The 27,324-nt window shown below is 42.4% G+C and overlaps 1 protein-coding gene across 2 annotated transcripts; it reads left to right on the forward strand.

Annotated features, from left to right (window-relative positions):
* On the forward strand, window positions 1–26,252 carry ZNFX1 (zinc finger NFX1-type containing 1). 2 transcript variants are annotated; one of them, XM_031433638.2, is made up of 14 exons: window positions 1–145; window positions 2,271–2,385; window positions 6,781–8,589; window positions 12,421–12,552; window positions 13,876–14,024; window positions 14,646–14,795; window positions 15,828–15,942; window positions 17,005–17,255; window positions 18,905–19,044; window positions 20,048–20,202; window positions 20,571–20,716; window positions 21,527–21,637; window positions 21,965–22,060; window positions 22,736–26,252. In XM_031433638.2, the coding sequence occupies exons 2-14, from the start codon at window positions 2,325–2,327 to the stop codon at window positions 25,172–25,174; spliced, it is 5,754 nt and encodes a 1,917-aa protein (XP_031289498.1). In that variant the 5' UTR covers window positions 1–145; window positions 2,271–2,324; the 3' UTR covers window positions 25,175–26,252. The 2 variants fall into 2 exon arrangements, with proteins under 2 accessions (XP_031289498.1, XP_010976950.2); XM_010978648.3 differs by lacking the exon at window positions 1–145 and adding an exon at window positions 1,521–1,679.
* Window positions 26,253–27,324: the final 1,072 nt, after the last annotated feature.

Consider the following 27,324-nt stretch of genomic DNA (forward strand, 5'->3'; position numbering starts at 1 on the left):
TGGCCGGCCCCTCGCCCCGCCCAGTGTCTGCGGGGAAGGGAAACCGAAAGTGCGCGGCGCCGGGCGGGGCAGCCGACCTGCCTGGGCCCGAGTCCCAGCACCAGTCTGAGGCGGCGGTGGCGGCGAGAGGACGCATTGGAACCCGGTGAGCGACCCCTGCCCCGCGCCCCAGCCCGGCACCTGCTCCCGCCGGCCGCGACCCCACGTGCCGGCGCCGCTCCCCCCTGCTTCTGCCGCCACTTCTGTCCCGACGCCCGCTTCAGCGCACCCGCCACCTCCTCAGCCCCTCGGGTCCCCATCACCCGCCTCAGCACCCGTCACCCCCCAAGAGCCCCCATCACTTCCTAGCGCCCCCAGCATCCACCTCTACTGTCCCCTCTCCTCAGTGCCCCTCTTAGCCCCTCCAGCGCCACATCACCTCCTCGGAGCCCAGCGCCTCCGTCACTCGTCTCTGCCCCACCTCGGCACCCCGGTTCCTCCCGCAGCGCCCCCTTCACCTCCTCTGCCCCCAGCGCCTCCATCACTGCCTCCGCCTCCAGCCCCATCATCTAGTTCTCCTCTGTCCCCCGTCTTCACCCTCACTTTATGCCAAACCCCTCTTCATCATCTTCCATCCTTACCGCCCATCACATCATTCATCCCCCATCTTCTAGAAGCACCCTCCGCACCTAGACTCCCCATTCCTGTATCCCCATCCCCATCACTTCAGCAAGCACCTCCCAGCTGAGCTCAGCCCCACCCTCTTCTTGAGGCCCCCAAACCCCTTCCCCTCTCCCCCATCTCCCTGCTGCTCCCCGCGTCAGCCTTGCCATGGCGCCTTCATGTCCCCACACAACCCTGGCTCTCCCTTGACCCTACAATATCTCCATAAGAACCTGCTGGGCTCCCCGGTGCAAGAGACTCCTCCATCCTTTCTTGTACTCTCTCAGGACCCTGGAGACTTCCCCTTGAAACTCAGCTCTAACCTCTTTGATCCCACAATGGTAATTACCATTCTTCTCTAATTTAACTCCTATACCAGATTGACCATCACTGATATTCTTCTTCCTGCCCTTTTAGGCCTTGATTCCCAAAGAAACCCACTCTAGTCTGCTTTTTCGTAGCATTTCCTGTTTTTCTCTGCTCCTCCCTTTCTGTGCTTTCCTTTTTTCTTTTCTTCTGTTTCTTTTAGCCCAGAAAATTTGTGAGTTTCTATTTGAGTATTTTCAACAAGAGGAAGTAGGGATTTTCCCTTCAGATAATTTTTTTAATTAAAAAAAAACCTCTAAATATTGAACTTGTGCCATGAGAGCTGGGTTTGATAAGATGAGGGTTGAGATTCACCAAAAATATTCCCAGCTGGAAGGAAAGGGACTCCTTTTTCTGATGAGGTTAAAAGCTATTCTTCATATAATGCCAAATCTATTCACAGTTTCCAACTATGAATATTTTAAAACTCAGTGAGAGGGACAGTTGAAAAAGTCCCTTTGCTGAGGACCCTCAGTCACCGACTCTTTCCCTAGCCCCAGCCCACATGATGTGTATGAGTTGGATTGAGAAGTTCCCTTAAAAGGGGCTTCCTCTTCCTCTTATGGCACTACTGTCAAAAACCATCAAGGTAGAAGAAAGAGGAGAAGAAAAGGACTGCAGATTCTAGCTGGTCCTGAGGAAACAACATCCCATAGATGCTAAGCCTCCTGGTAATTGAAATATGTTGTTTCTTTCTCTTGATTCAGTAGAGTGGAGGGCTTAATCAGTTTGTCTGTGTTCCAAAGAGTAGGATAGGGATAACTCAAGTGTTTACAAACTATAGAGTCCTATAAGCTATAGAGAGTACTATATGATGTAAATGCCGGGTGGGTTGGTGAACACATGGATTTTGGATTAATAAAAATGTAGTTCTTAGTATCCTGGCAACAATATTTGTTTACTTTATAAAAGAGGAAAATGAAACCTAGCAACTGATTAAGTAACTTGGCTAAAGGCATAAACCAAACATGAATTGTAAATGGGAATTGTTGACACTCCCTCAACCCCAAGAAAATACAAGGATAAAGAGAAGGGGAAATTTGATTCTTTGAAATTTGATCCTAAATTGTGAATTTAGTATTTTATATTATAATTGGGTGTTCACAGAGTTGAACACTTGTGCACAAGATTAAAATCTGTGTTTAACTCTTACTTAACAAATCATTAAGATACAGAGGCAGAAGGATTAGCTTGATGCTTTTTGGAGTTTTTTCTGCTAGATGCTGTGTTTCAAGGGCGCTAATAACTCTCACCTTGTGCAGATTTCCAGGTAACTGAAAGTAACATAAACCTGGAGGAAATCGGGTAACTCAGACATGGAGGACAGAAGACCTTGTCCAGAGGCCAGGCGCAGAAATCTTCATGCTAACCACAGAGGTGAGCAAGATTTTCTACCCTAGATGGTCCCAAACTGATGATAGTTACATTTACGATTTTTTTACTTTACACGACGGACCTAAAGTGATATGCATTGAGTAGAAACCATACTTCAGATTTTGAATTTTGATCTTTTCCTAGGCTAGATATGTGTGTAGTAAGATACTCTCTCGTGATGCTGAGCAGTGGCAGCGAGCTGCAGCTCCCAGTCAGCTGCGCTATCCCAAAGGTAAACAGCTGTTACACTTATAACCATCCTACACCCAGACAACCATACCATTCTTCACTTTCAGTGTAGTATTAGATAAATTACATATTCAACACTTGGTTATAAAATAGGCTTATATTAGATGATTTTGCCCAACTCTAGGTGAATGTAGGTGTTCTGAGCACATTTAAGGTAGGCTAGGCTAAGCTGTGATGGTTGGTAGGTCAGGTGTATAACTGCTTTTTCAGCTTACAATGTTTTCAGCTTACAGTGGGTTTATTGGGAAGTAACCCCATTGTAAATCAAAGAAGATCTGTAATGGGAAGGAAATTCCCTATCAATAAGCAGGCCCACCGAAATTGACTGCACCTTTCAGGTAAAGAATGGTTTATTCCCTAGCTACAGCATGAATGACTCAGAAACCAGACAGCCCTCCCCTTTCCATAAGAGAGCTGATAAATGGGTACAGTTCACTTTAGCAAAGGTAGTCATGAGGTGTCAGAAATGGATATAACTCTGGTTTAGAGCAATATTATCCAATAGAAACATAATGCAAGCCAAAAATAAAATTTTTAATTTTCTACTGGCATCATTTTAAAAATCAAAAAGAAACAGGTGACATCCATTTAAAAAACTTAATACTAATTTAATAAAAGGTGGAGTTTGTCTTATTTAAGCCAGTATATCCCAATAATATCATTTTATACTATAATTGAATATATTTTATTATTATAGTACTTTTTTTGGAGTTTTTTTCTTCCAGTTTTGTTGAGATATAATTGACATACTAACACCATATAAGTTTAAGGTGTACAGAGTAATGATTTAACTTACATCTATCATGAAATGATTACCAAAACAAGTTTTTTTGTATATATATATTTTTATTGTAGTAAATTTACAGTGTTGTGTTTATTTCTGCTGTACAGCATAATGCTTCAGCCATACATGAACATACATATATTTGTTTTCATATTTTTTTCACCATAAGTTACTGCAAGATACTGAATATAGTTCCCTATGCTATATAGTATAAACTTGTTATCTGTTTTATATATATATTAGTTACTATCTGCAGATCTCGAACTCCCAGTTTATCCCTTCCCACCCCCTTCCCTTTTGGTAACCATAAGTTTGTTTTCTATGTCTGTGAGTCTGTTTCTGTTTTGTAAATAAGTTCCTTTGTCTTTTTTTTTAGATTCCACATTTAAGTGATATCATACGGTATTTTTCTTTCTCTTTCTGGCTTACATCACTTAGAATGACAATCTCCAGGTCCATCCATGTTGTTGCAAAAGGAATTATTTTATTATTTTTTATTTTTTATGGCTGAATCAAAATAAGTTTAGTGAACATTCATCATCTCATATACATACAAATTTAAATAGAAACAACAAATTTTTCCTTATGATGACAATTTTTAGGATTTACTGTATTAATAACTTTCATATGTAACATAGCAATATTTATTATATTTATCATGTTGTATATTACATCCCTAGTACTTATTTACCTTATAACTGAAAGTTGTACCTTTTGACTTCCTTCATCCAATTCCCCTTCTCCCCACCCCTTGCCTCTGGAAACCAGAAATCTGATCTTTTTCTATGAGTTTATTTGTTTTTGAAGTATAATTGACCTACAACATTCTGTTAGTTCCTGTTACACAACATAGTGTTTCAGAATTTCTATACATTTAAAAATAACCATAGTAAGTCTAGTTACAATCTGTTACTATGCAATGATACTACATAATTACTGACTATTGTTGTGTTTGTTCATTTCTTTTGTTTTTTAGATTTCACATATAAGTAAAATCATACAATATTTATCTTTCTCTGTCTTATTTCACTTAGCATAATATCCTCTAGGTCCATCTATGTTGTTGCAAATGGCAAGATTTCATCCTTTTTATGGCTGAGTAATACTCTACATATATATGTTAATCTCATACATCTTTATTCATTCATATATTGACAGGCACTTAGGTTGCTTCCGTATCTTGGCTGTTGTAAATAATGCTACAGTGAACGTAGGGGTGCATAGATCTTTTCTTATTAGTATTCATAATACTTGAATAATTTTAATATTTTATTTATACTCCCAAATATTCAAATACTATTATTTTGAGATGTTACCAATATAAAAAATTTAATGAGATATTTTAACTTTTTTGCTATTAAGTCTTTAAAATGCCATGTGTTATTTTACAAATCTTAATTGAGACTAGTCACATTTAAGATGCTTAACAGCCACACATAGCTAGTAGCTATGTATTTAAAAGTATGTGTTTAGAGTCCTAGTCACCAAAGCAAAGTTCGTTCCAAAAGCATCACTCTACTGCAGTGATTATTCTGTTTGCTCAGGACTCTCTAAAACAGAACTAAACTAAATAGATTCTGGCCTTTCCCAAAGTTTGCATCATGTCATCTGAGTTTCAGTTGTGGCACAAATGAGGAAGAAGTATAAAATTCTATTTTCTGAGCTATGTGAATGTTGAAAGGATGAGAAATGATACAATTTTCTGTTCTTCCAAAACATTGAGTCTTCTAATCAGACCAAAATATTAAAAGCAGAACTTTCTTCTGATATCTTGGATTTTGAAAAGTAAATATTAAAGTAACAAGTATAAAAATTTAGAGTTTGGGGGGAGGGTATAGCTCAGCAGTTAAAAGTATAAGCTTAGCATACATGAGGTCCTGGGTTCAATCTCTAGTACCTCCATGAAAACAACTAACTAAATAAATGAACCTAATTACCTCCCCCACCAAAACAAGCAAACAAAGAAAAACAAAAAACCCCCCAAATTTAGAGTTCAGTAGTACAGTATTTATATCTTACCAAATTTTTCTTTATCTCATCACATTAAAATTTTTTAAAAGTGCAAAATAAGGAAAATGTACATCAACGGATTTGGAATTTGATGGCATGAAATTGTAAAATCACCTTGAATATGATGTACATTTGAAACTTTTATGACATTTGTTATCATTAAATCGTTGTATACAGTCTTATTTTGTTTGTTTGTTTTTAAAATCTCCAAATCATTCTGCTAAGTTGGGTCAGCTCCAGAATTAGTTTTAAAGGAAAGGAAAGTGAAAAAAAAACAGACTTGGGAATGTTGGCCAAGGTCACTTATGAAATGTGTGGCAGATCAAGGAAGACAAGTTCGGCTTCATCCACAGGATGATGATGGCTTTCCTGTGTGTGCTGGGTATGTCTCCTCCCTCCCCACGCCTCCCTGTCTGAGGATTGATAATAGATAAGTACTATGTGGATGAACTCATGCTGCAGAGAGGAGGAAAAGTTAAGTTTCATTTTTCAGTTTCGTAAACCAAAGTTTGAGTTTCATTTTTCGGTTTCCTAAATCAAAGTTGAGTTTCTTTTTTCGGTTTCCTGAAACAGAACTTGAGTTTTATTATTCAGTTTCCTTCACAATCTATTAATTGGCTCAAAAACAACTTGGTAGAGGAAACCCTTTGCCATCTGATGTTGGGCAAAGTTCAAGAAGCATTTCCCTTTATAGTTTTATCCCACTTGTTGTTGCCTAATTGTTTAGCGGCAGAGCCAATGGCCCTAGAAGTCAATAGGGTATTCCCAATAAAAAATTATTGCTAGTGCTGCTGGTAATAGCTAACATTAACAAGAGCTTTTTATGTGTCAGGTAGTATTCTAAATACCTTATAAATGTTTAATCTTTACAACAACCCAGATAGTGAGGCTTAGAGAAGTTACACAACTTGGCCAGGGTTATGCAGTAAGGAAATACCTAGGGCAAGATTTGAACTAGGTCTGTTTGACTGTGAAACTCATACTCTCACTATTATTTGGTACTGGCAAGAGACTAGAAGCAATGAGATGATCTTTTTTGAGCCTCTGAAATAATCCCAGTTTGTGAGGATTAAATGATTATCTTTTCTCTATCATGTATTCGGCACTCAAAAAATGTTTATCCCTTTTTAATTCTGCACCCTTTGAAAAAAACAGTATTTTCACAATATACAGAGCAACCGTAGTTATCTATTTTACATTTATTACATGACTTGGTAGGAAACCTTTTTTTCTCTCCGAACAAAACCTAAGCTCCTCAATTGTTTTGAAAAATGAAAGTATGTTCATATTATTGTCCTATTGAATTTTCTCACACCATGATTTTTGTGCTTACCCAATATTCCCATTGTGTTTAGGACCTATGGATGGAGAATTACCACCAAGAGCTAGAAATCAGGCCAATAACCCACCAGCCAATGCTCTCAGAGGAGGAGCCAACCAGCCCAGAAGGCATCCTAGAGCCAACAACCACCCCATTCCTCACCGGCAAAGAGAAGAAAGATTTGCGGCCATGGGCAGGAACCCACATCAGGAAAGGGGGAACCAGGAGGGGCATGCCAATGATGAACCTAGAGGCCAAAGACATGGTCAGGAAAATGACACCAGGCCAAGAAATGGCAACCAGGAGGGAAGGAACCGCAGACCACCACGGTCTGATGAAAACTTTCAGCAGTGGCGGACCCCCCATCAAAAGCCTGCAGAACAGCCACAGCAGGTGAAGAAACTGGGCTACAAGTTCCTAGAAAGTCTTCTACAGAAAGACCCCTCTGAGGTGGTCATCACACTTGCCACAAGTTTAGGACTGAAGGAGCTCTTGTCTCATTCTTCTATGAAATCCAACTTCCTTGAGCTCATCTGCCAGGTTCTTCGGAAGGCTTGCAGTTCCAAAATGGACCGCCACAGTGTTCTCCATGTCCTGGGCATATTGAAGAACTCCCAGTTCCTCAAAGTCTGCTTGCCAGCTTATGTGGTAGGGATGATCACTGAACCCATCCCTGATGTTCGAAACCAGTATCCAGAACACATTGGCAACATCATCTCCCTTGTTCAGGACCTTGTAAGTGTCTTCCCTGCTAGCTCTGTGCAGGAAACTTCCATGCTCATTTCCCTCCTGCCAACTTCTCTTAATGCTTTGAGAGCCTCTGGTGTTGACATAGAAGAGGAGACAGAGAAGAACCTGGAAAAGGTCCAGACCATCATTAAACATCTGCAGGAAAAGAGGCGAGAGGGCACTTTAAGAGTGGACACCTATACTCTTGTGCAGCATGGGGCAGAAGACCATGTTGAGAGCTACCGGACCATTCCCATTTACCCCACTTACAATGAAGTGCACTTGGATGAGAGGCCATTCCTTCGTCCCAACATCATTTCTGGAAAATATGACAGCACTGCTGTCTATCTGGATACCCACTTCCGACTTCTGCGAGAGGATTTTGTCAGACCCCTACGAGAAGGCATTTTGGAACTTCTCCAAAACTTTGAAGACCAAGGCCTGAGGAAGAGAAAGTTTGATGATATTCGAATCTACTTTGATACCAGGATTATCACCCCCATGTGTTCATCATCAGGCATTGTCTACAAGGTGCAATTTGACACAAAACCACTGAAGTTTGTTCGCTGGCAGAATTCCAAGCGATTGCTCTATGGGTCCTTGGTGTGCATGTCCAAGGACAACTTTGAGACATTTCTTTTTGCTACTGTGTCTAACCGGGAGCAGGAAGATCTCTGCCGAGGAATTGTCCAGCTCTGTTTCAATGAGCAGAGCCAACAGCTACTAGCAGAGGTCCAGCCCTCTGACTCTTTCCTCATGGTGGAGACAACTGCATACTTTGAGGCCTATAGGCACGTCCTGGAAGGACTCCAGGAAGTCCAGGAGGAAGATGTACCCTTCCAGAGGAACATTGTGGAGTGTGAGTCTTATGTGAAGGAGCCAAGGTACTTGCTAATGGGAGGCAGATATGATTTCACTCCCTTAATTAAGAATCCCTCGGCCACTGGGAAATCTCTGAGAAGCACCGAGAGCTTGAGACATCCCAGAGTTAATGTCTTAGACCCCAGCCAGTGGCCCTCAAAAGAAGCCCTGAAGCTGGATGACTCCCAGATGGAAGCCTTGCAGTTTGCTCTCACAAGGGAACTGGCTATTATTCAAGGACCTCCTGGAACAGGTAAGAGAGAAAACTTTTCTGAGCATATGACATCTGCCCTTGTGAGATAGGTTAAGGGAGGCTTGATTCTAGGTTTCTAGAATGTCTCAATTAAAAACATTCCCCTGAAATGGACATCAAACTTCTTTAAAAAGTAGCTGCGCATAGTGATTTTCCAATGAGGACCCACACCAATGTGCATGGTAATAGACCAAAAATCACAAGATTAGAAGACTGCTAAGGGGTCAAACTTAGGAAGATGTGTTACTTCTGCTTCATCAAAGGCTATATTGATTTGCTTGATTTTATATAACTTGAAATTAAATAATACCAAGCATATAATAGCACCGTCCGGCAAATACTGTTTTATATGCTTTGCATATGTTAACTTGTATCCTCACAACAGCTGTGTGAGGTAGAAACCATTGCATTTTACAGATGAAAAAACTAAGGCAAAAAGAGGTTGAATAATATGTTGGAGCTCACATAGATGGTAAGGGGCAGACACAGACTAGAACTCAGGCAGTCTGCCTTCTTTGTCTGCCACACTGTACTTGCTTCTCTTGGAAGTATACCTCCCTATATCTTCTTGCCCATGTGCCACTCTGTAATCCCCTGGGGTGATAAGTGCTATTAGCAGTTTGATATGTATCTTTCCAGATGTTCTCCCAGGTTAAAACTGATACATCTTTGTGTCTGTATGTGTATTTATATGTTTACATACATACATGTACACTTTTTCTGTTTTTTTAATAACAAAAATGAGATTATGCTCTATATAGTGTTCTACAATTTATAGGTATGTATACAACAACATGTTAGGGACATTTTTACATTCTTTACACTACAGTCACATGTAGAAATGTACCTTACTCCTTCTGCCATGCATGCATTCACTCTGGGGTATGAATGCACCATGATTTTTTTTTTTTTTGGTATTACATACAGTGCTTAATAACTGTTTATATATCTATATCTGTGTGTTTATCTTTGAGTACTCTACTTGTTATTTCTGTAGTTTTCTTCCCTAAAGTGGAAATTTACATTAATAGTTACAGTAGGTACTGCTAAATTACCCTCCCAAAAGAATACTTAAAAAAGAAAAGGAAAAGAAAAACAGGAAAAGTTCCTTAAAAAATGCTGATAAAGTAATGGCAATTCATGATTAAAAATTATTGTAACAATGGAAAGTTTTTTCTGATAAACACCCATATATGATGGGAAAATATGCATAATTAAAGTGGTGCTTTCAGGGCTTTAGAAAAAGGATGTACCAGTTTTTACTTCCACCAAGAATGAATGAATTAGTGTTCCCATTCCTTTGTATGCTGCCAACATTGTTGTACGTTATCAGTCTTCTTTGCTCATTAGCAGTTTTTGCTGATCTGAGAGGTTTTTTGACTCATTATTAATTTTAATTTTATGTTTTAATAAAAAACTGTTCTAATATTTTAAAAAGTCCATATCTCTCCTCCTACCATCCCACTTAGTTCCTTTATCTAAAGCAGTGTTATTATCTTCCTGTTAATCCTTCCTGAGATATTTTATGAATATTCAAGCAAATACATACTCATATTTACTTCCCCCCACTTTTTTTTAACCCACTACGCTAGAAACACTTTGCATGTTACTTTGCTCATTTATAAAATATCTTGGTGATCCTTTCATATTGTTGCACATATGTAGTATCTCTTGTTTTTGACTGCATAATATTCCATTTGTGTGGATAGCTCATAATCTCTTTAACCAGTTCCCTATAGAAAAATCTACTAATACAAACAATAATTCAGTGAATAGCCTTGTTTGTGAGTCATTTCACACACAAACAGAATATATCCAGGAGAGAAATCCCTAACTGTATCAAAAAATATGTGAATTTCTGTTTTTTATAGATATTGCCAAATTGCCCTCTGGAAATATGTATCATAGTAGTTAATCTGTATTTCTTTAATCAAGAGTGAAATTAAATATCCCTTATTGTGTTTGTTAGCTATTTATATATTACTGCCTCTGTGGATTGCCTTTTCATATTTGCCCGTATTTCTGTTGAATGGCTTCTTTTTCTTACTGATTTGTAGGAGCTATTTGTATATTCAAAATATGCATGTTGCAAATAATTTCCCTAAATGTTATCACTTGAATTGGGAATCTCTAGTTCCAAGTATAGTAATCATTCAATCATTTCGGGCTAGCTTAAGATACACACACACACGCACTCACACACATGCACGCACGCAGCTACTAAGAGCCTACCTGTGAGTTTGAGAGAGAAGTAGAAAAGGGGGTCATTTTTGAGGTGGAAATCCTACAAAGTACCCATTCTAAGGGAGAGGAAGCAGTGGGAAGGGGTGGGTAAGTATTGAATTACAAAAATTTTCCTTCCTCCTCAGGGCTCCTTATCCGTTCCTTATTTAATCCTCCAAACTAGGAACAAAAGAGTTATCCATTTCTGTTCCACACCCCCACCAAACCATTATCAAGTTCCAGTCAAGTTTATCTCTGAAACTTCTCCCCAGTCGGCCTACTTAACTTAGCTGGAGGCAGACCTAGGTCCTTACTCACCTGGAAGATGTTAGGAACCTCCCAACCAGTTCATCCCTGCTCCCCTTTGCCCACTCTTACTCAGTTATCACTTTTCCAGGGAAGACTCTTCTAACCTTACTGAGTAGGCCGGAATCCCAATTATATGTTTTATTGGTACTATGTATTTCTCATTTCTCACATTTTAATTTTGTGTGTAGGCAGGGGGTGGGGGGGGAGGTGGGGCAGGTAGGGGAGGGTGGTAATTAGGATTGATTGGTTGCTCACTTACTTGATTGATTCAAATGGAGGTCCTGCAGATTGAACCCAGGACCTTCTGCATGCTAAGCATGCTCTCTGCCACTGAGCTATACCCTGCCCATTTATGATTTTTATATTTGTGTGATTAACTGTCTTTCTCTTCTACAAGTCTGTAAGGTCCAGGAAATAAGAACCATGGCCACGATTGTATTTCTTGCACTTAACCCAGTGTCTAACACCTGTTTAGGCACTCAATATATATTATTTGAAGAAAAAAAAAAAAGGAGCAAAAATTGTAATTTACCATGCTATACTAAAAAGGTTTTTTTTTTGTATCACTTCTTCACTCAACTTTTGAGTTTTTTGAGGACAGTGGCTATCTTAGCCTGACACAATGTAAGAATTTAGCTGTTTATAGACAACTAATTGATTATTGGCCATTTACAATGAGGCCATAACTCTTAACTCCAATGTTGATTTCTGTTTTTCCCTCTTATAACAAAGGCAAGTCTGTTGTGATATATTAAAAGCATTTGTAAATAATTTGCCACGTGAGATTGGAAACAACATGTATGTCAATCAGTAGGAAACAGAAAAATACCTTACAGCTCTGAAAAACAAAAAAAGAAAGGATTCTTTCTTTTTTTTTTAACTGATATCTTTTTTTTTTTTTTTTTTTTTACTGATAGAGAACTATCTCCAAGATATATTAAGTGAAAAAAAGCAAGAAACAGAACAGGGGAAATAGTCTGTTTGTATTCAGAAAAGAAAGGGAGAAGGCTCAAAAAAACTATATATTCGTTTTTGTTTGTATATACACAGAATGACTATCTCTGGAAAGTTACACAAGAAATTAGTAACACTGGTTGCTTCCAAGAGAGGAACTAGGTGACTGGGGACAGAAGAGTGAGGAGGCTTTTCATAATATATACATTTATGCTTTGTGGATTTTAAACCATCTCAGTGTATTAACTTAAAATTTTAAATAATAATAATTTGCTGTGGGTAACTAATTACTCCTTTTGGAAAGTCTCTGAGTTTTTTTAACTCTCCTTTTTCCTTGTTTTCTAGGAAAAACCTACGTGGGTCTAAAAATTGTTCAGGCCCTTCTAACCAACGAGCCTGTTTGGCAAATTAGCCTCCAGAAGTTCCCCATCTTGGTTGTGTGTTATACTAATCATGCTTTGGACCAGTTTCTGGAAGGTAATGTCTGTTGGCAAAATTGTTCCCTATTAAGACGTTTATATTTGAACCATGGGCAGCTTCAGTAGCTTTCTGTTGCTCTTTGGCTAAAGGCCATGGTCCTTACCATGAGCTGGAAGGCTTGTGTGTGTTTGGCTCCAGCCTAATTCTGTGTCTCATTTCCTGCCTCTCTCCTGTTCTCCCTAACTCCAGCAACGCTGATTGTCTACAGTTCTTTGACTTCCTCCAGCTTCTCCCTTGGTCCATGCTGTTCCCTCTGCCAAGGATGTGTTTTTTCTCTCCCGCTCTCTTTCCATCTTGATGAGTCCAGCCTGGCTGACTCCAGCTTATTCTTCAGGTCTCACTTCATGTAGGCCTACCCTTTTACCCCCAGACAAAGTTAAGACTCCCTTTGCGTTTTTCTTGAGAGACTTAGTAGATATGTAACAATTTATTTGTATGTGTCTCTACCCTAGACTACACACTGTGAAGACTGGTCCTGTGTTTTGCTATACTCAAAGATTGTGGCCCATACTAAGCACTCAGAGAATACTAATTGCATTAATGAATGAATAAGTGTATTTTTCCTCTTGTTGACTGTTATTTTTTCATTCTCTTATATCCTTCTTTCACCTAGATTAAATCTTCCTTATTCTTGGAGTCTCAGTTTAAATTTGATCCTCAAGAATTAGATCTGTACCCTACCCACACTAGTTAAGGACTCCTGTTATATACTTACAGTATCATGTATTTATAGTATTAAGTTTTATTATGATTAAATGTTTAATGTGTATCTTCTTTGCCAGACTGTGAGACATGAGAACAAATGAGGAACTGAATCTGTATTTTGATTGCTGTATCTTTAAAACCTAGCACATAGCTGACACATAATAAACAATCAGTAAATATCTATAGAGTGAATGAGAGAACATTTACTAAGGGCTTACTTTGTGCCAGGCCCTACCTGAGAGCTACAAAAATATTCTCTCATTTACCCAGACTATAGCCCTGTAAGGAAAGTATAACTGTATTTAAATCACAGACAAAGAAGCTGAGGCTCAACTTAAGTAACCTGCCCCAGGTTACATAGCAGTAAGTGGTGGAGCCAAGACTTGGGTCCCCAGCTGTCTGATTCTAAAGCCTGTGCTCTTTAAGCACAATACTGCTCTGCAAGTCACATCATCTCTGGGGCCTTCTTGTTCATTAATGGGGTAGATTTCCCATAAGTACCAGTTTGTACCATAAGGGACCAGCTGCAACAACATCCCAAACACATACAGCTCTCACGTGAGAGAATCCAGCATAGCTCCCCTCAGCTCTGCCATGCTCCACTTTGCTCCTTAGGCATCTACAAGTGTCAGAAGACCAGCATTGTGCGGGTAGGTGGAAGGAGCAACAGTGAAATCCTGAAGCAGTTCACCCTCAGGGAGCTGAGGAACAAGCGGGAATTCCGCCGCAACCTCCCCATGCACCTCCGAAGGGCCTACATGAGTGTAAGTCCCAGCTTTGGATATCTGAGATAGCTCAAGGGGAACAACCAAGAGAGCAGTGCTTTCTGGGTGCGCAGGCGGGAGAGATAGGGAGGCTCCACGAAGCTGTGAAGGATCCAGCTTTCCTTCCAGCATTCCATTCTGCTAATTCCATGGGGTGACCTTTGCCCTCATAATCCAAGACAGAGAAAGGACAGAAAAAGGCACACCCTGCCTCCCAGCCCCTGCCAGGATCTTAAAGCTACTTCCCCAAAACCAACCATAGCACTTCTGCTTACAGCCTGTTGATCAAGGAAGTGTCATCTTCTAGTTGGGCAGCCAAAACTCTGAGTTCTTATTACTAAGGAAAGAAGAGAGAAGTATCCACCACAGTATGCTCAGCCTATTTTCTGTTGTATTATTTGTTCCCTTTTCTTACTAGTTGGTAGGAGTCTTTTAGATATTTTAGATACCAATCCGTTAGTTTTAAAACTACAGTAATGTGCTTTGGGAAATTGGTTTGTTGACTGGTCTATTTATTCTCCGTTCTGGCTATTCTTGTCTTAGCTTTGTTTTCCCTCAAGTCAGGGACTGAGTTTGGGGCATAATGATTCCTCACCATTTATTTCCCTCTGTTCTCGGCAGATCATGACACAGATGAAGGAGTCAGAACAAGAGCTGCATGAAGGGGCCCAGACCCTGGAGTGTACCATGCGTGGTGTACTACGGGAACAGCATCTGGAGAAGTACATCTCCCTCCAGCATTGGAAAAGCCTGATGAATGGACCAATACAGGTAGGAGGTGCAAGTATCTCTCTTGTCCTAGTATTTGGAGGGAGCCTTCAGCAGAAGTAGCAGTCCAAAGCATTAGCTATAATCTGATGCTACCATGATGTGAAAAGTTCCTTTTTGTAAGGAGAGGCAGGTGAGTGTACTAATCCAAAACAAGACTCAGGAGCCAGTCTGCTGGATTTGAATCCTGATTTTGCTCTAGGCAAGTCATTTAATTTTTCTGTGCCTGTTTCTTCTTATAAAGTGAGGATAAAGAACATTAAGTTGAATCATATGAAGTTTCCAGTATTTGTAAATTTAACTTGCAAAAATGGCAGTTTTTTACAGATCTACTTAATCCTTACAGGATTGTTATGAACAAACAAGTCAATATTTGTAAACCTCTTAATAAGTGTGCTCTAAGTGCTTGTTAAATGAAATAAAATCACAGTGAGGCAACCTGGCACATATAGAGAGCTTGGGAGTTGACAGACCTGAGTCACACAGGCTGACTGTATGGCTCTGGTCAGTGTGACCCTCGGGTCCCTGAGCAGTCAAGCAGGAATAATAATAATGCTTGCCTTCAAAGATTATTATAAGTATCTGACACAATCTCTATAAAGTGGTTGGCCAGGAATTCAGTGAAATGGTAGCTCTTCTATCGATGGGTTGGTGATTTCCAGGGTTACAAAGCCAAAAGCCTAAAGGGGTCAGTCAGGTCCTATAAATGACTGAAGCAGACTAGCTGTGAGATTTTGGGAAGTAGAGAGGACTGTGGCAAACGGGAAAAGGGGTGGCAGCAACCCACTTCAGCCATTTGTTGCAATTCAGGAATACAGGCTCATTGCTGCCATAGCTCCTGATTCTGTCAAGAGAAGCAGGAAATTTTTGTTTTTAAAATTTTATGCAAGTCATATTAAATGGTCCAGTTACCCAAAGGTTACCAATTTGCAGCCTCTAAATTTTAAGGGAATTACTTTTTGATCGTTTGAGAAGACTGTTCCTTCATATTAGTTGTCATAGAATTCTCATGATTGATAATTCTTCCTTCCTCAGGATAGCGAATGGGTTTGTTTCCAGGGCTGGAAGCATTCCATGATGCTGGAATGGCTGGGTCTGGGTGTTGGTTCTTTTACCCAAAGTGTTGCTCCAGTGGGACCTGAAAATATAGGTAAGAAGTGTATGTCTACCTAGAACTACATATTAAGATGGAATATGGTACAGACTAGAAGAGTAGGACTTTAAATTAATACCTAGAATTTATGAAGAGCTATAATCAATCAGAAAAAGACAAATAATAGCTTAATAGGAAACTAGATAGAAGACTTTTGACACATCACAAAAGAAATCCTCATGACCAACGAAAAGTGCTCATTAGAAATGAGAGGAATTAAAACTACAATGATGTAGTATTACACACCTACTAGATTGGCAATAATTAAAATGTTTGATATAATCCCACACTGATAAGACTGTGGAGCAGTGGGAACTCTGATACGATGCTAATGGGGATATTAATTGGCAAAGCCACTTTATGATAATAGAAAAACAGAAGGAACTCAAATGTCCATCCACATTTGTACAACAGATGGATCAATTACAGTCTATTCAGATAACAAATACAACTGTAAAAAGGAGTGAATTACCAGATATACAGCAACATAGATGTCTCAAAAACATGCTGATTGCAAAAAGCAAGTTATAGGAAAATATATACAATATGATTTCATTTATATAGAGTTCAGAAAAGTCAAAACTATATATGTTGTTTAGAGCTATATGGACATTATATATGTGGTAAAGTTAAAAGAGAAATGAGTAATATAAAATTCAGGTTAGTAGTGCCCACAAGGGTCTTCAGAGAAATAGGTAACTTTTTGCTTCTTAAATTGGGTAGAAGGTACTTGGATGTTCATTTTATGTGTTTTTATTATCCTTTAAATTGCACATTTACACTGTATACTCTCCTTTTTGTATGTGTGTTTGACATAAGTAAAACCTTCCTTCAAAAGGCATACATACATTCATGTGATTTTTTTCTTATATAGCAAAACAATGTGTAAGGAAACCTAAGTCTCTCTCCCCTGTCATTCTTCCCCGTTTCCCTCCCCCAGAGGTAACCACTTAAACCTCTTAAGAATGTCTTCATGCCTCTAAGATCTTGTAAAATGCCCTCTTCTGTCCCTTGGCTTCAAGAGTCTCCAACCCTGTCCTGCCTGCTTTCCTCTCTTAGCTCAGGCAGAAGGGGAGGAGGAGGAGGAAGAAGGGGAAGAGGACAGTTCGCTGATTGAGATCGCAGAGGAGGCCGACCTGATTCAAGCAGACCGGGTGATTGAAGAGGAAGAGGTGGTCAGGCCCCGGCGGCGGAAGAAGGAAGAGAATGGGGCAGTCCAGGAGTTAGCTAAAGTGCTTCTGGCCATGAGGCTAGACAACTATGGCCCCAGGACAGCCGCTGGGCAGGAGCAAGCTGCAGGAGAGTGGGAGGTAAACTCACTTCCTCATGGCCCCCGAAAGCCCTAACGGAGTAAGAAATGGGAGTTCAGTTTTTACTGCCAGGTGGGTGGGGGTTAGATCTCCTGAAACAGGCCTAAGAGCATCTGTTTTTTGGGTTTTATTTATTTATTTTTTTGGAGAGGGAGGTAATTAGGTTTATTTATTTATATAATGGAGGTACTGGGGATTGAACCCAGGACCTTGTGCATGCTAGGCGTGCACTCTACCACTGAGCTGTACCCTCCCCCAGAGAGCATCTGTTCTGACTAGAACTGCAGCCCCTTATTTTCACCCACTTCTGTTGCAGTGTATTCACTTCATCCTCATAATTAGCTTACTTTACTCTTTTATAACCTAATTCTAGTTGGGTCCAGTTTTCAAGAGTATAAAAATTACGACCTTTTAGAAGGGCCCTGGGAAGAAATGCTAACTTAGAAAGGAGCAGGTAGCCAAGTGTTTCTCATGAAGTAACATCAAACATGATCTCAATGTTTGGTGCTTTCATGGACATTATCTTATCAGCTACAGACAAGTCTATGAACATGCATTAAGATTTTAGAGGATTCAAGAAAAACAGAATGAAGTAAGCTATATAGGCTGGATGGAATATTCATCCTTAATTCACCTTGAAATTTGATATTTCTCTTAGAGCCAAAATAGTATAAATGCCCAGACTTCCCCTCTGCTCCTTACTTTGGTAGAACCCAGTGGTCCTCAGAATTTACTACATGTTACTATGACAATAGAGCACTGAACCCCATTCCATTTAAAGGCCTTTTAATGAAAACCTCATTTAAAGGCCTTTCAAGGGCAACTTTGACTGAATGCAACTTTCTCCAGTCTGCCGGCTTTGAACCTGATCTCCTAGTTCAGTTCAACATCACCATATGTAATGGACAGAATCATGATCCCAATACTTGGAAGCATGGATGGAGCATTTCTCTGCCATGTGGCTGCAGGAGGAGTTGGATTATTTGGTTTTGAAGTGAAGAGAGGTCCATTGTATTGTGACGTCCATTTGGCATGACAATCTTTCCAAAGGCTCATGGCCTCAGACTCAGAAACGGCCAGGGGAGAGCACTTTCTCCTAAATGGTGCCTTTCACCCACTTGTTTAATGTACTCTTTTGTTATGATGGCATTAAGACCATATTAGCAGAACCTGTATGGCATTTAGCAAGAGAGACACATAGGTTTGCTCTCTGCTACTTTAATGACCCATATGTTTTAGGAATGAGAAGCAGACTGTAGTCAAAAGATGTTCAGTGATTACTAGTGCCAGCATGCTTTTAAAGTGCTTTCCATGTATTTACTCCTTCAGTTAATCCAGCAACTCTATGAGGAGGTACTGTTATTATTCCCATTTTATAGAAGGGGATATGGAGGCACATAGAGGTTCAGTCTAGGACCCACAACTAATAAGAGATAGATGGTACTTTGAACCCAGGTAAACTGGCTCCAGAGCCCTCATTTTGCCACTCTACAATGGAATAACTGCTGGGAGAATATAAGACACTCAGAGAAGTTCATCAGAGGTGACAGCTCCTTTTTTTAATGTGCTCTGTCTGGCCCCTACCTTGGGCTTAGAACCAGGCTCACCTCTACTCAGATAGTGACCCTGACTGGTATTGGTTTCTGCAGACCCAGCGCAGCCAGAAAAAGAAAATGAAGAAGAAAGTCAAGGATGAACTTCGCAAACTGAACACCATGACTGAGGCTGAGGCCAATGAAATCCAGGACGTTTGGCAACTGGACCTGAATTCTCGCTGGCAGCTGTATAGGTACTATGCCCACCCACCTCCCTGGCCCTAGCCAGCCCATGTAATTTCCCCAGGGGGTTCCTTTCCTGTTGCTAGAACATAAGCCCTGAAATTCTTCAACATTAGTGTTAAGTAACGATTGAGTACCACCTGCCCTGAGCTGAGTGCTAGGACCTAGTCATAGGATAGAACAGACAACTGGCTCTACCCTTATGGGGTTTAGAGTCTATCTAGGGAGACAGATTAGTTAATTCTGCAAATGAAAAGTTACAAATGGGCATCAACACCAAGAAAGAGAAGAGCAAGGAGTGCTAAGAATATTAACACGGGAGCTGAGCTGGTCTGAGGTATCCAGGAAAGTAACATTGGAGGCAAGATCTGAAAGATGAGTAGAGATTAATAAGGCCAGAGGGGAAGAGGGTGCAGATGAGCTCGCAAGGACCACATAGGTGAAGGCCTCAGGGTGGGAGGAAACATGTTTGTTTGAGAAATTGAAAGAAGGCAGCCAGCATGGCTGTGACTCAGAAAGACAAATGGAAATTGAGGTCAGAGAGGTGGGCAGGGGCCAGACTGTGCAGGGCCTTTCAGGGAAGGTGAATGCAGATTTTATCTGAGGAATACCATTAGAAGGTTTTATACCAGAGTGTGACATGATCTGTTTTACTTGCAGAAAATTAGGGGAGGGCAAGGGCGGGGACTCAGGCAGGAGTGGAGCAGGGAAAATTTGTAAGAAATTCTTGAAGCTTTTAAAGTCCTTACTTTTGTCCCAATAATTAACTTCTGTTCATTATCCCCCTCCTTTCTTAGCTCCTGACCACTTATATATCTCTCTGCACATCTTTTTGTTGGACATTTTGGACTCTTGGTTCCCTGTACACCTGGGTCTCTCCTCCCTCTTTCTGTGTGGCTTGTAACCTCCTCAGGGGTCCTGGTTCCACTTAATGTGCAGGGCACACTGAAGGGGGTTCCTCCACCTTCTCAAAGAGCACATGGCTTCCTCTCCCTGGTTCTCCACATTCTCCAGGCTGTGGCTTCAGAGGTACCAGGCCGATACCCGCCGAAAGATCCTCAGCTATGAACGCCAGTACCGCACGTCAGCAGAGAGAATGGCTGAGCTGAGACTCCAGGAAGACCTGCACATCCTGAAAGATGCTCAGGTTGTAGGAATGACAACCACAGGTAAGAAAGCATGGGGTTCACTCCTGGTGCCAAGCTCCTATCAGATTATCTAGGACAGGTAAAGAGAAACTTGTTTAGTAGGTTAGAAGAAAATACCATAAAAAGCTATTGAAAGCAAGCTGTATTTAGGGAACTGTTGGTGAAATTCACCCACCCACTCTGCTGCATTTGGAACCTCAAAGGTGAGAACATGAGGATAATGCTCTGGAGACCACCCCGCAGCACTCATTCTCATATGGTGGTCACCACAGCCTTGAGTGAATGTGAGGACTGCTGTCACAGACCCGGGCTTAAGGGTCACCAATCTAGAAGCCCAGTGGCACCGTGAGTCCACACATCAGCTCAGAGTCTTTCTTCTCTTGACTCAGGTGCTGCCAAATACCGCCAGATCCTGCAGAAGGTGGAGCCTCGGATCGTCATTGTAGAAGAAGCTGCTGAAGTCCTTGAGGCCCACACCATTGCCACATTGAGCAAAGCTTGCCAGCACCTCATTCTGATTGGGGACCACCAGCAGGTAGGGCAGGGCCCCTGGAAGATGGCTGGCTCTCTGTGGGGTGGAATCAGACAGCAAGACCCTGGCCTCTGCTTCACCAGTCCTCAAGCTTACTAGTGGCTTTCTGTGATTCCTCTTTTCCTCACCTCCCATGTTCAGTCTAAGAGCAGATGCTCTTAGATTTGGGGCATATTTTAGAGGTAGCATCATCTATTTCATCTGTTGTCTCTGCTACTTTTCTAACTACCATGGCCTTTTAAGTGGACTGTTAAAACAGCATGCTTCACATCCTGCTGCTTCCATTTTTGCCACCCTGTAATCCATTCTTCATAAAGGAGCAAAAGTGAATTTTTTAAAAAAGTAAATCAGATCGTATTAGTCCCCAGCTTAAAACCCTCCAGTGGTTTCCCACTGCACTCATTAGAAAAATCCAGCTTCTTAATGTGGCCTACAAAGGCAAGTGTTCTCAGCGTGCTTCTCTGACCTCACTTCATACTACCATCTCACTTGTTCACTGTGTTCCCATCCCCTGTTCTTCATGCTCCCTCTCGTGGCTTGCCTTTTGAATGACCGGCAACTTCCTCCATGCTGGCATCAAATCAGATGTCACTGTTCAGAGAGGCCTATATAAAGAACCTCCACCCCTGGGCACTCTGTCACATCATCCTTGTTTTCTTGCTTTCACGGCTTTTGTCACTGTTTGTCCTTAGTCTGTTAACACCTAAAGCAGTGCCTGGAACATAGAAGCCACTTGAAAAACATTTGATAGCTGGGTAGATGGATGGATGGATGGTTAAAATATGTTTTTAATGGCCATTATTCTCTTCTCAGCTGCGCCCCAGTGCCAACGTGTATGATCTGGCCAAGAATTTCAACCTTGAGGTTTCCCTCTTTGAACGGCTGGTGAAAGTAAACATTCCGTTTGTCCGTCTGAATTACCAGGTGAGAAACTAAACCTCTTATTACCAGATGTCCAGGAGAAGGCTCCTGGGAGCCTACCAACTGCCAGCAAGAAAGGTCTCAAAAATAAAGCTGGCTTAGTAATGAAATGACTCTGTCAGATTTGTTTTGTTTTCTGTTTTAAAATACCATAAGATCAGTCTGTGTTGTTTGTGTTGGATGAAGGAGCTGTTTATATTTAGCTCTTTTCTCCCTATTATTCTTTTCAAATGTTATGACACCAGATTTTCCACCAGCACCTTAGTCTTTAGAAAACTGTCTTGTTTATTCTCTGCCCATGTTTTTAATGACATACGTGTCTTGTTTCAGCACCGCATGCGCCCGGAAATTGCACAGCTTTTGACCCCCCACATTTACCAGGATCTGGAGAACCATCCCTCTGTTCTCAAATACGAGAAGATTAAGGTGAATCTTTCCTACCTGATCTTTCTCTGATGCTGTGAGCAACCTAGGACATTATATTTTCCTCAGGACGAAAAAGGGCTTTCAGAAGGGAATAGAGCCAACTTTAAAAAACTGGTTATTAAGAGGAAGAACAGCACAGAAGTTGAGAATACAGACCTGGGTTTTTGAATCTCGGCTCTGCCACTTAGTAGCTGTGTAAGCTTTAGCAAGTTATATACCAGTCCTGAGGTTCAGGGTCATCTTCTATACAGTGAGAATAATTGCTGCTGCCTCATTACAGTACATTCTATACATTGAAGGAGACAATGTATATAAAGCATTCAGCACAGTGGAATGCTCCTAAGTTAGCTGCTTTCTCTTCAGCCTCATTATCATAGCTGCTCCTTGTTCCCTGGACTATAACAGGTGGATTGTGGATGGCTGTTATAAATATTGACATCAAATAAGTATCTTGAAAACTAAAATAGACTAATTCTTTATGTATTTTACTGTTTGCCATGGCCCCAAAACAAAGCACATGGTGACTAACTCAGATTTAAAAACTATGGTACGGAGTATACAAAAGCCTTCTAAGGTATCTCCCTGGAACAGGGTCAGTGGCCAATGCACGTGAAGATAGAAAAGAAAAAACTACCATGAGTGAACCTTCTAACACGTCACTTCTTTTTTTTCCAGGGGGTCTCTTCCAACCTTTTCTTTGTAGAACACAACTTTCCTGAACAGGAAATCCAAGAAGGCAAAAGCCACCAGAACCAGCACGAGGCTCGCTTTGTGGTGGAGCTGTGCAAGTACTTCCTGTGCCAGGAATACCTGCCCTCCCAGATCACCATCCTCACCACCTACACCGGGCAGCTCTTCTGTCTGCGCAAACTCATGCCTGCCAAGACATTTGCTGGTGTCAAGGTTCACGTGGTGGACAAATACCAAGGGGAGGAGAACGACATCATCCTCCTCTCGCTAGTGCGCAGCAACCAGGAGGGCAAGGTGGGTTTTCTCCAGATACCCAACCGCATCTGCGTGGCCTTATCCCGCGCCAAGAAGGGGATGTATTGCATTGGAAACATGCAGATGCTGGCCAAGGTGCCCTTGTGGAGCAAGATCATCCATACCCTTCGAGAGAACAGTCAAATAGGCCCTGCGATCCGGCTGTGCTGCCAGAACCACCCTGATACCCACACCTTAGTATCCAAAGCTTCTGACTTCCAAAAAGTGCCCGAAGGAGGCTGCAGCCTACCCTGTGAATTCCGGCTAGGCTGTGGGCATGTCTGCACCCGTGCCTGTCACCCCTATGACTCCTCGCACAAGGAGTTCCAGTGCATGAAGCCGTGCCAGAAGGTCATCTGCCAAGATGGGCATCGGTGCCCCCTTGTTTGCTTCCAGGAGTGTCAGCCTTGTCAGGTGAAGGTGCCCAAAGTCATTCTCCGGTGCGGCCATGAACAAATGGTCCCTTGTTCCATGCCGGAGTCAGATTTCTGCTGCCAAGAGCCTTGCCCCAAGGTCCTGAAATGTGGGCACAGATGCAGCCACCCATGCGGTGAGGACTGTGTGCAGCTGTGTTCAGAAATGGTCACTGTGAAACTCAAGTGTGGACACAGCCAACAGGTGAAGTGTGGCCATGTGGAAGACCTCATGTATGACATGCCAGTCAAGTGCACCACCAAGTGTGGTGCCATCTTGGACTGCGGGCATCCTTGCCCCGGCTCCTGCCACAGCTGCTTCGAAGGGCGCTTCCATGAGCGCTGTCAGCAGCCCTGCAAGCGCCTGCTCATCTGCTCACACAAGTGCCAGGAGCCATGCACTGGCGAGTGCCCACCCTGCCAGCGGACCTGTCAGAACCGCTGTGTCCACAGCCAGTGCAAGAAGAAGTGTGGGGAACTGTGCAGCCCCTGCGTAGAACCCTGTGTCTGGCGCTGCCAGCACTACCAGTGTACCAAACTCTGCTCTGAGCCTTGTGACCGACCCCCGTGTTATGTGCCTTGTACCAAGTTGCTGGCTTGCGGCCACCCCTGCATTGGTTTGTGTGGAGAACCATGCCCCAAGAAGTGCCGTGTCTGCCACCAGGAAGAAGTCACCCAAATCTTCTTTGGCTTTGAGGATGAGCCAGATGCCCGGTTTGTACAGCTGGAAGACTGCAGCCACATCTTTGAGGTGCAAGCCCTGGACCGTTACATGAATGAGAAGGATGATGAAGTTGCCATCAGGTTGAAGGTCTGCCCTATCTGCCAGGTGCCCATCCGCAAAAACCTGAGGTACGGAACCAGCATCAAACAGCGACTGGAAGAGATTGAAGTCGTCAAGGAAAAGATCCAGGGCTCAGCAGGAGAAATTGCAACCAGCCAGGAACAACTTAAGGCACTACTGGAGAGAAAGAACCTTCTCTTCCAGCTACTCCCTGAAGACTTCCTGATGTTAGAAGAGAAGCTGGCCCAGAAAAATCTGTCAGTGAAGGACCTGGGCCTTATTGAGAACTATATCAGCTTCTACAATCACCTGGCTGGCCTATGGGATTCCCTGAAAAAAGTGCATGCCTTAGAACAAAACAAAGTGAGGACTCGATTAGGCCAGGTTCATGAGTGGCTAGCCAAGAAGCGTCTGAGCTTCACCAGCCAGGAATTAGATGACCTCCAAAGTGAGATCCAGAGGCTCACGTACCTGGTGAACCTCCTGAGCCGCTGCAAGATGGCAGAGGGGAGGGTGAGAGGCAGCGTAGCAGAGGAGGTTTCCAGTGTCCGGAAGATCCTTGAGAAAACGTCCAAGTTCACCCGTGCCGATGAACAGCTTGTGCAGAAGAAGATGGAAGCTTTGAAAGCCACCCTTCCCTGCTCTGGCCTGGGCATCTCAGAGGAAGAACGAGTGCAGATCGTCAAGGCCATGGGTTTCCCTCGTGGCCACTGGTTCAAGTGCCCCAATGGCCACATATATGTGATTAGCGATTGTGGGGGAGCCATGCAGAGGAGCACATGCCCTGACTGTAAGGAAGTGATCGGGGGCATAAATCATACTCTGGAAAGAAGTAATCAGCTTGCTTCTGAGATGGATGGAGCCCAGCACCCTGCCTGGTCTGACACAGCCAACAACCTGATGAACTTTGAGGAGATCCAGAGGATGATGTAGGAGGAGGGCTCACTGCTGCCTTTGGCCCTGGCTGCCACCTGGCTGGGGCTGGCTCCCTCATGAAGGAACAGAAGTTTGTTTTTTATTATTGTTCTTTAGTCTTAGCACCTGTTTAAGGGTCTACTTTTAGGGCTTGCCCACATTTGTTTCTAGATTTCCCCCTGCGCTAGAGTAAGCACTTTACCTCCAGAACTGAGCAAAGTTAACAGATTTTTCCTCTTTATCTCTCCTACAAGTTAGTGGACAGACTGCCTGGAGCATGTTTGGGGCTTCCACCCAGGGCTACCTCGTGGTATCTCTGGGTCCTGACTCAGTCAGATGTATTTTCTGCAGTGCTCCAGAGGCAGGTAAGAGCTCTGTGAAGCAGGCTCATTCTAATTGCCAGGCCCTAACTTGCAGACTAACTTCCATTCCAATAAACAGAAGCCCAGAGGAGTCGTTTATGAACTGCTTGTCCTTTCAAGGAGCACAAGAATCCCTCCTCCCCTCCTCTTTGGGCACCCTCATTCCAGAGGACTGAGGCATGTGAAAGGCAGACTTCACTGACTAATCCTGCCCCAGTTACACAGTCACTGAGAGTGGGGGCAAGTGACTGACCACAGCTGGGGGCTAATGCAGCAGGCCCAGGCTCCCTAAGGAGTGATCCCCATGCCTTTCCTGTGACTGACTTGCACTTTGGGAAGGTGGAGGTTTCTTTGCCTGCAGTAGGGGTTCCGTAGCCACACTGGTTCCCTGAGGCCCTGAATGGAACTAAAGTCACGTTTGGTACCAGCAGCACCTATCCAAAGTGTAATCCTTTGTCCCAACACCCTCTATTGCAGCTTTTGCCTGGGCAGGGTTAGCATGCCAGCAGCTTCTGCAGGTCCCAGATCCATACCAGAAGCCAGCCCCCAGGCCTGCTGCCTGCATACATATTCCCTCAGTCCAGTGTTTCCTAGAACTGACACTTAGTCATCTCAGGTCTTTCTAATGTTGGTGAGAAAAACATCCCTTTCCTATGTACGCATTTCCTTTTTGTCTTTACTATGCACTTTAGCCTATAAAGCCAATTAATAAAAACAATGATTGAGAAAAGTCAGTGATCCGTGTTTGTCCTCAACTGTTAAAAACAGCTCAGGCGGCTTGAGACAGTGAGGATGGGAATGGAGACACTGCCTACAAGGAGGTCATTCTTCTGTTTCTGTGGTATGGGTTTTTTTTAACTGCTAAGTCATTTTTAACTCCTGGTAAAAAATGTTTCAGCCTGTGCAAACAAGGTATACTTGAAGTTTCCTTCCCTAGAGGCAATCCTGTTAACAGCTTCATGAGTCCTCCCAGAGATAATCAGTCCATGCATATGCAACGTATAGCCCTTAGAAAGGTATGTAGTTCTGCACTTTGTTTGTTTTTTTTTTTTAAATCTAACTCGGGGATCTTTCTTTAAGCACATACAGTCTGAACCACAGTCCATCTTGTGAGTGTGCTATTTACTAAACTGGAACCCTTTGTTGGCAACTTTTAGGCGCAGCCTAAATGAATAGCACTGAACATAATCTTTAATGTTGAGGGTGTGTGCTACTGGATAACTAATTTTTTAGCTAGAGGGGAGGTCTGTGTACTTCTTGAGATTATATATGACATAAACTGCAATCACAGTCGTCTCGAGGAGTGTCCCCTAGCTTTCATCTACTTGTCAAAAGGACCTTTCATCGAGAAAAGGATGAGAAGCACCATTCTGCAGGGTACAAGCTTTTTTTTTTTTGCAACAAGGAGCTAATTTATCGGGCATACTTTGTCCCCTTTGAGCTTCCATCTCTCCAGTAGCACTTCCACATCACAGTAAAGAGTCAGGGTATACGTTCAGGGTTCCAAAAACCTGGATTCCCAACTGCAATTTTGCAAAGTTACTCCATCTTTCTAAGCCTCTGCTTCTTTATCTGCAAAGTGGGGACAAATAGTACCTGCTTCTAGAGGTGTAGTGAACTGAATGAGACAGTGCTCAGTACACAGGATGTCTGGTGCACAGCTGATGCTCAATAAATGACAGCTTTTGGTTCTAGGACATCGACAGAAGAGAACTTCTAGCAAGAATTTCCTCATTCCACATCCAGCTCCTCTACAAGCATACAGATGCATTCCAGCTATATATGGCAGTGCCAAGCTAATAAATG

The sequence above is a fragment of the Camelus dromedarius genome, chromosome 18 (assembly GCF_036321535.1).
Source record: "Camelus dromedarius isolate mCamDro1 chromosome 18, mCamDro1.pat, whole genome shotgun sequence".
Lineage (NCBI taxonomy): Eukaryota > Metazoa > Chordata > Mammalia > Artiodactyla > Camelidae > Camelus > Camelus dromedarius.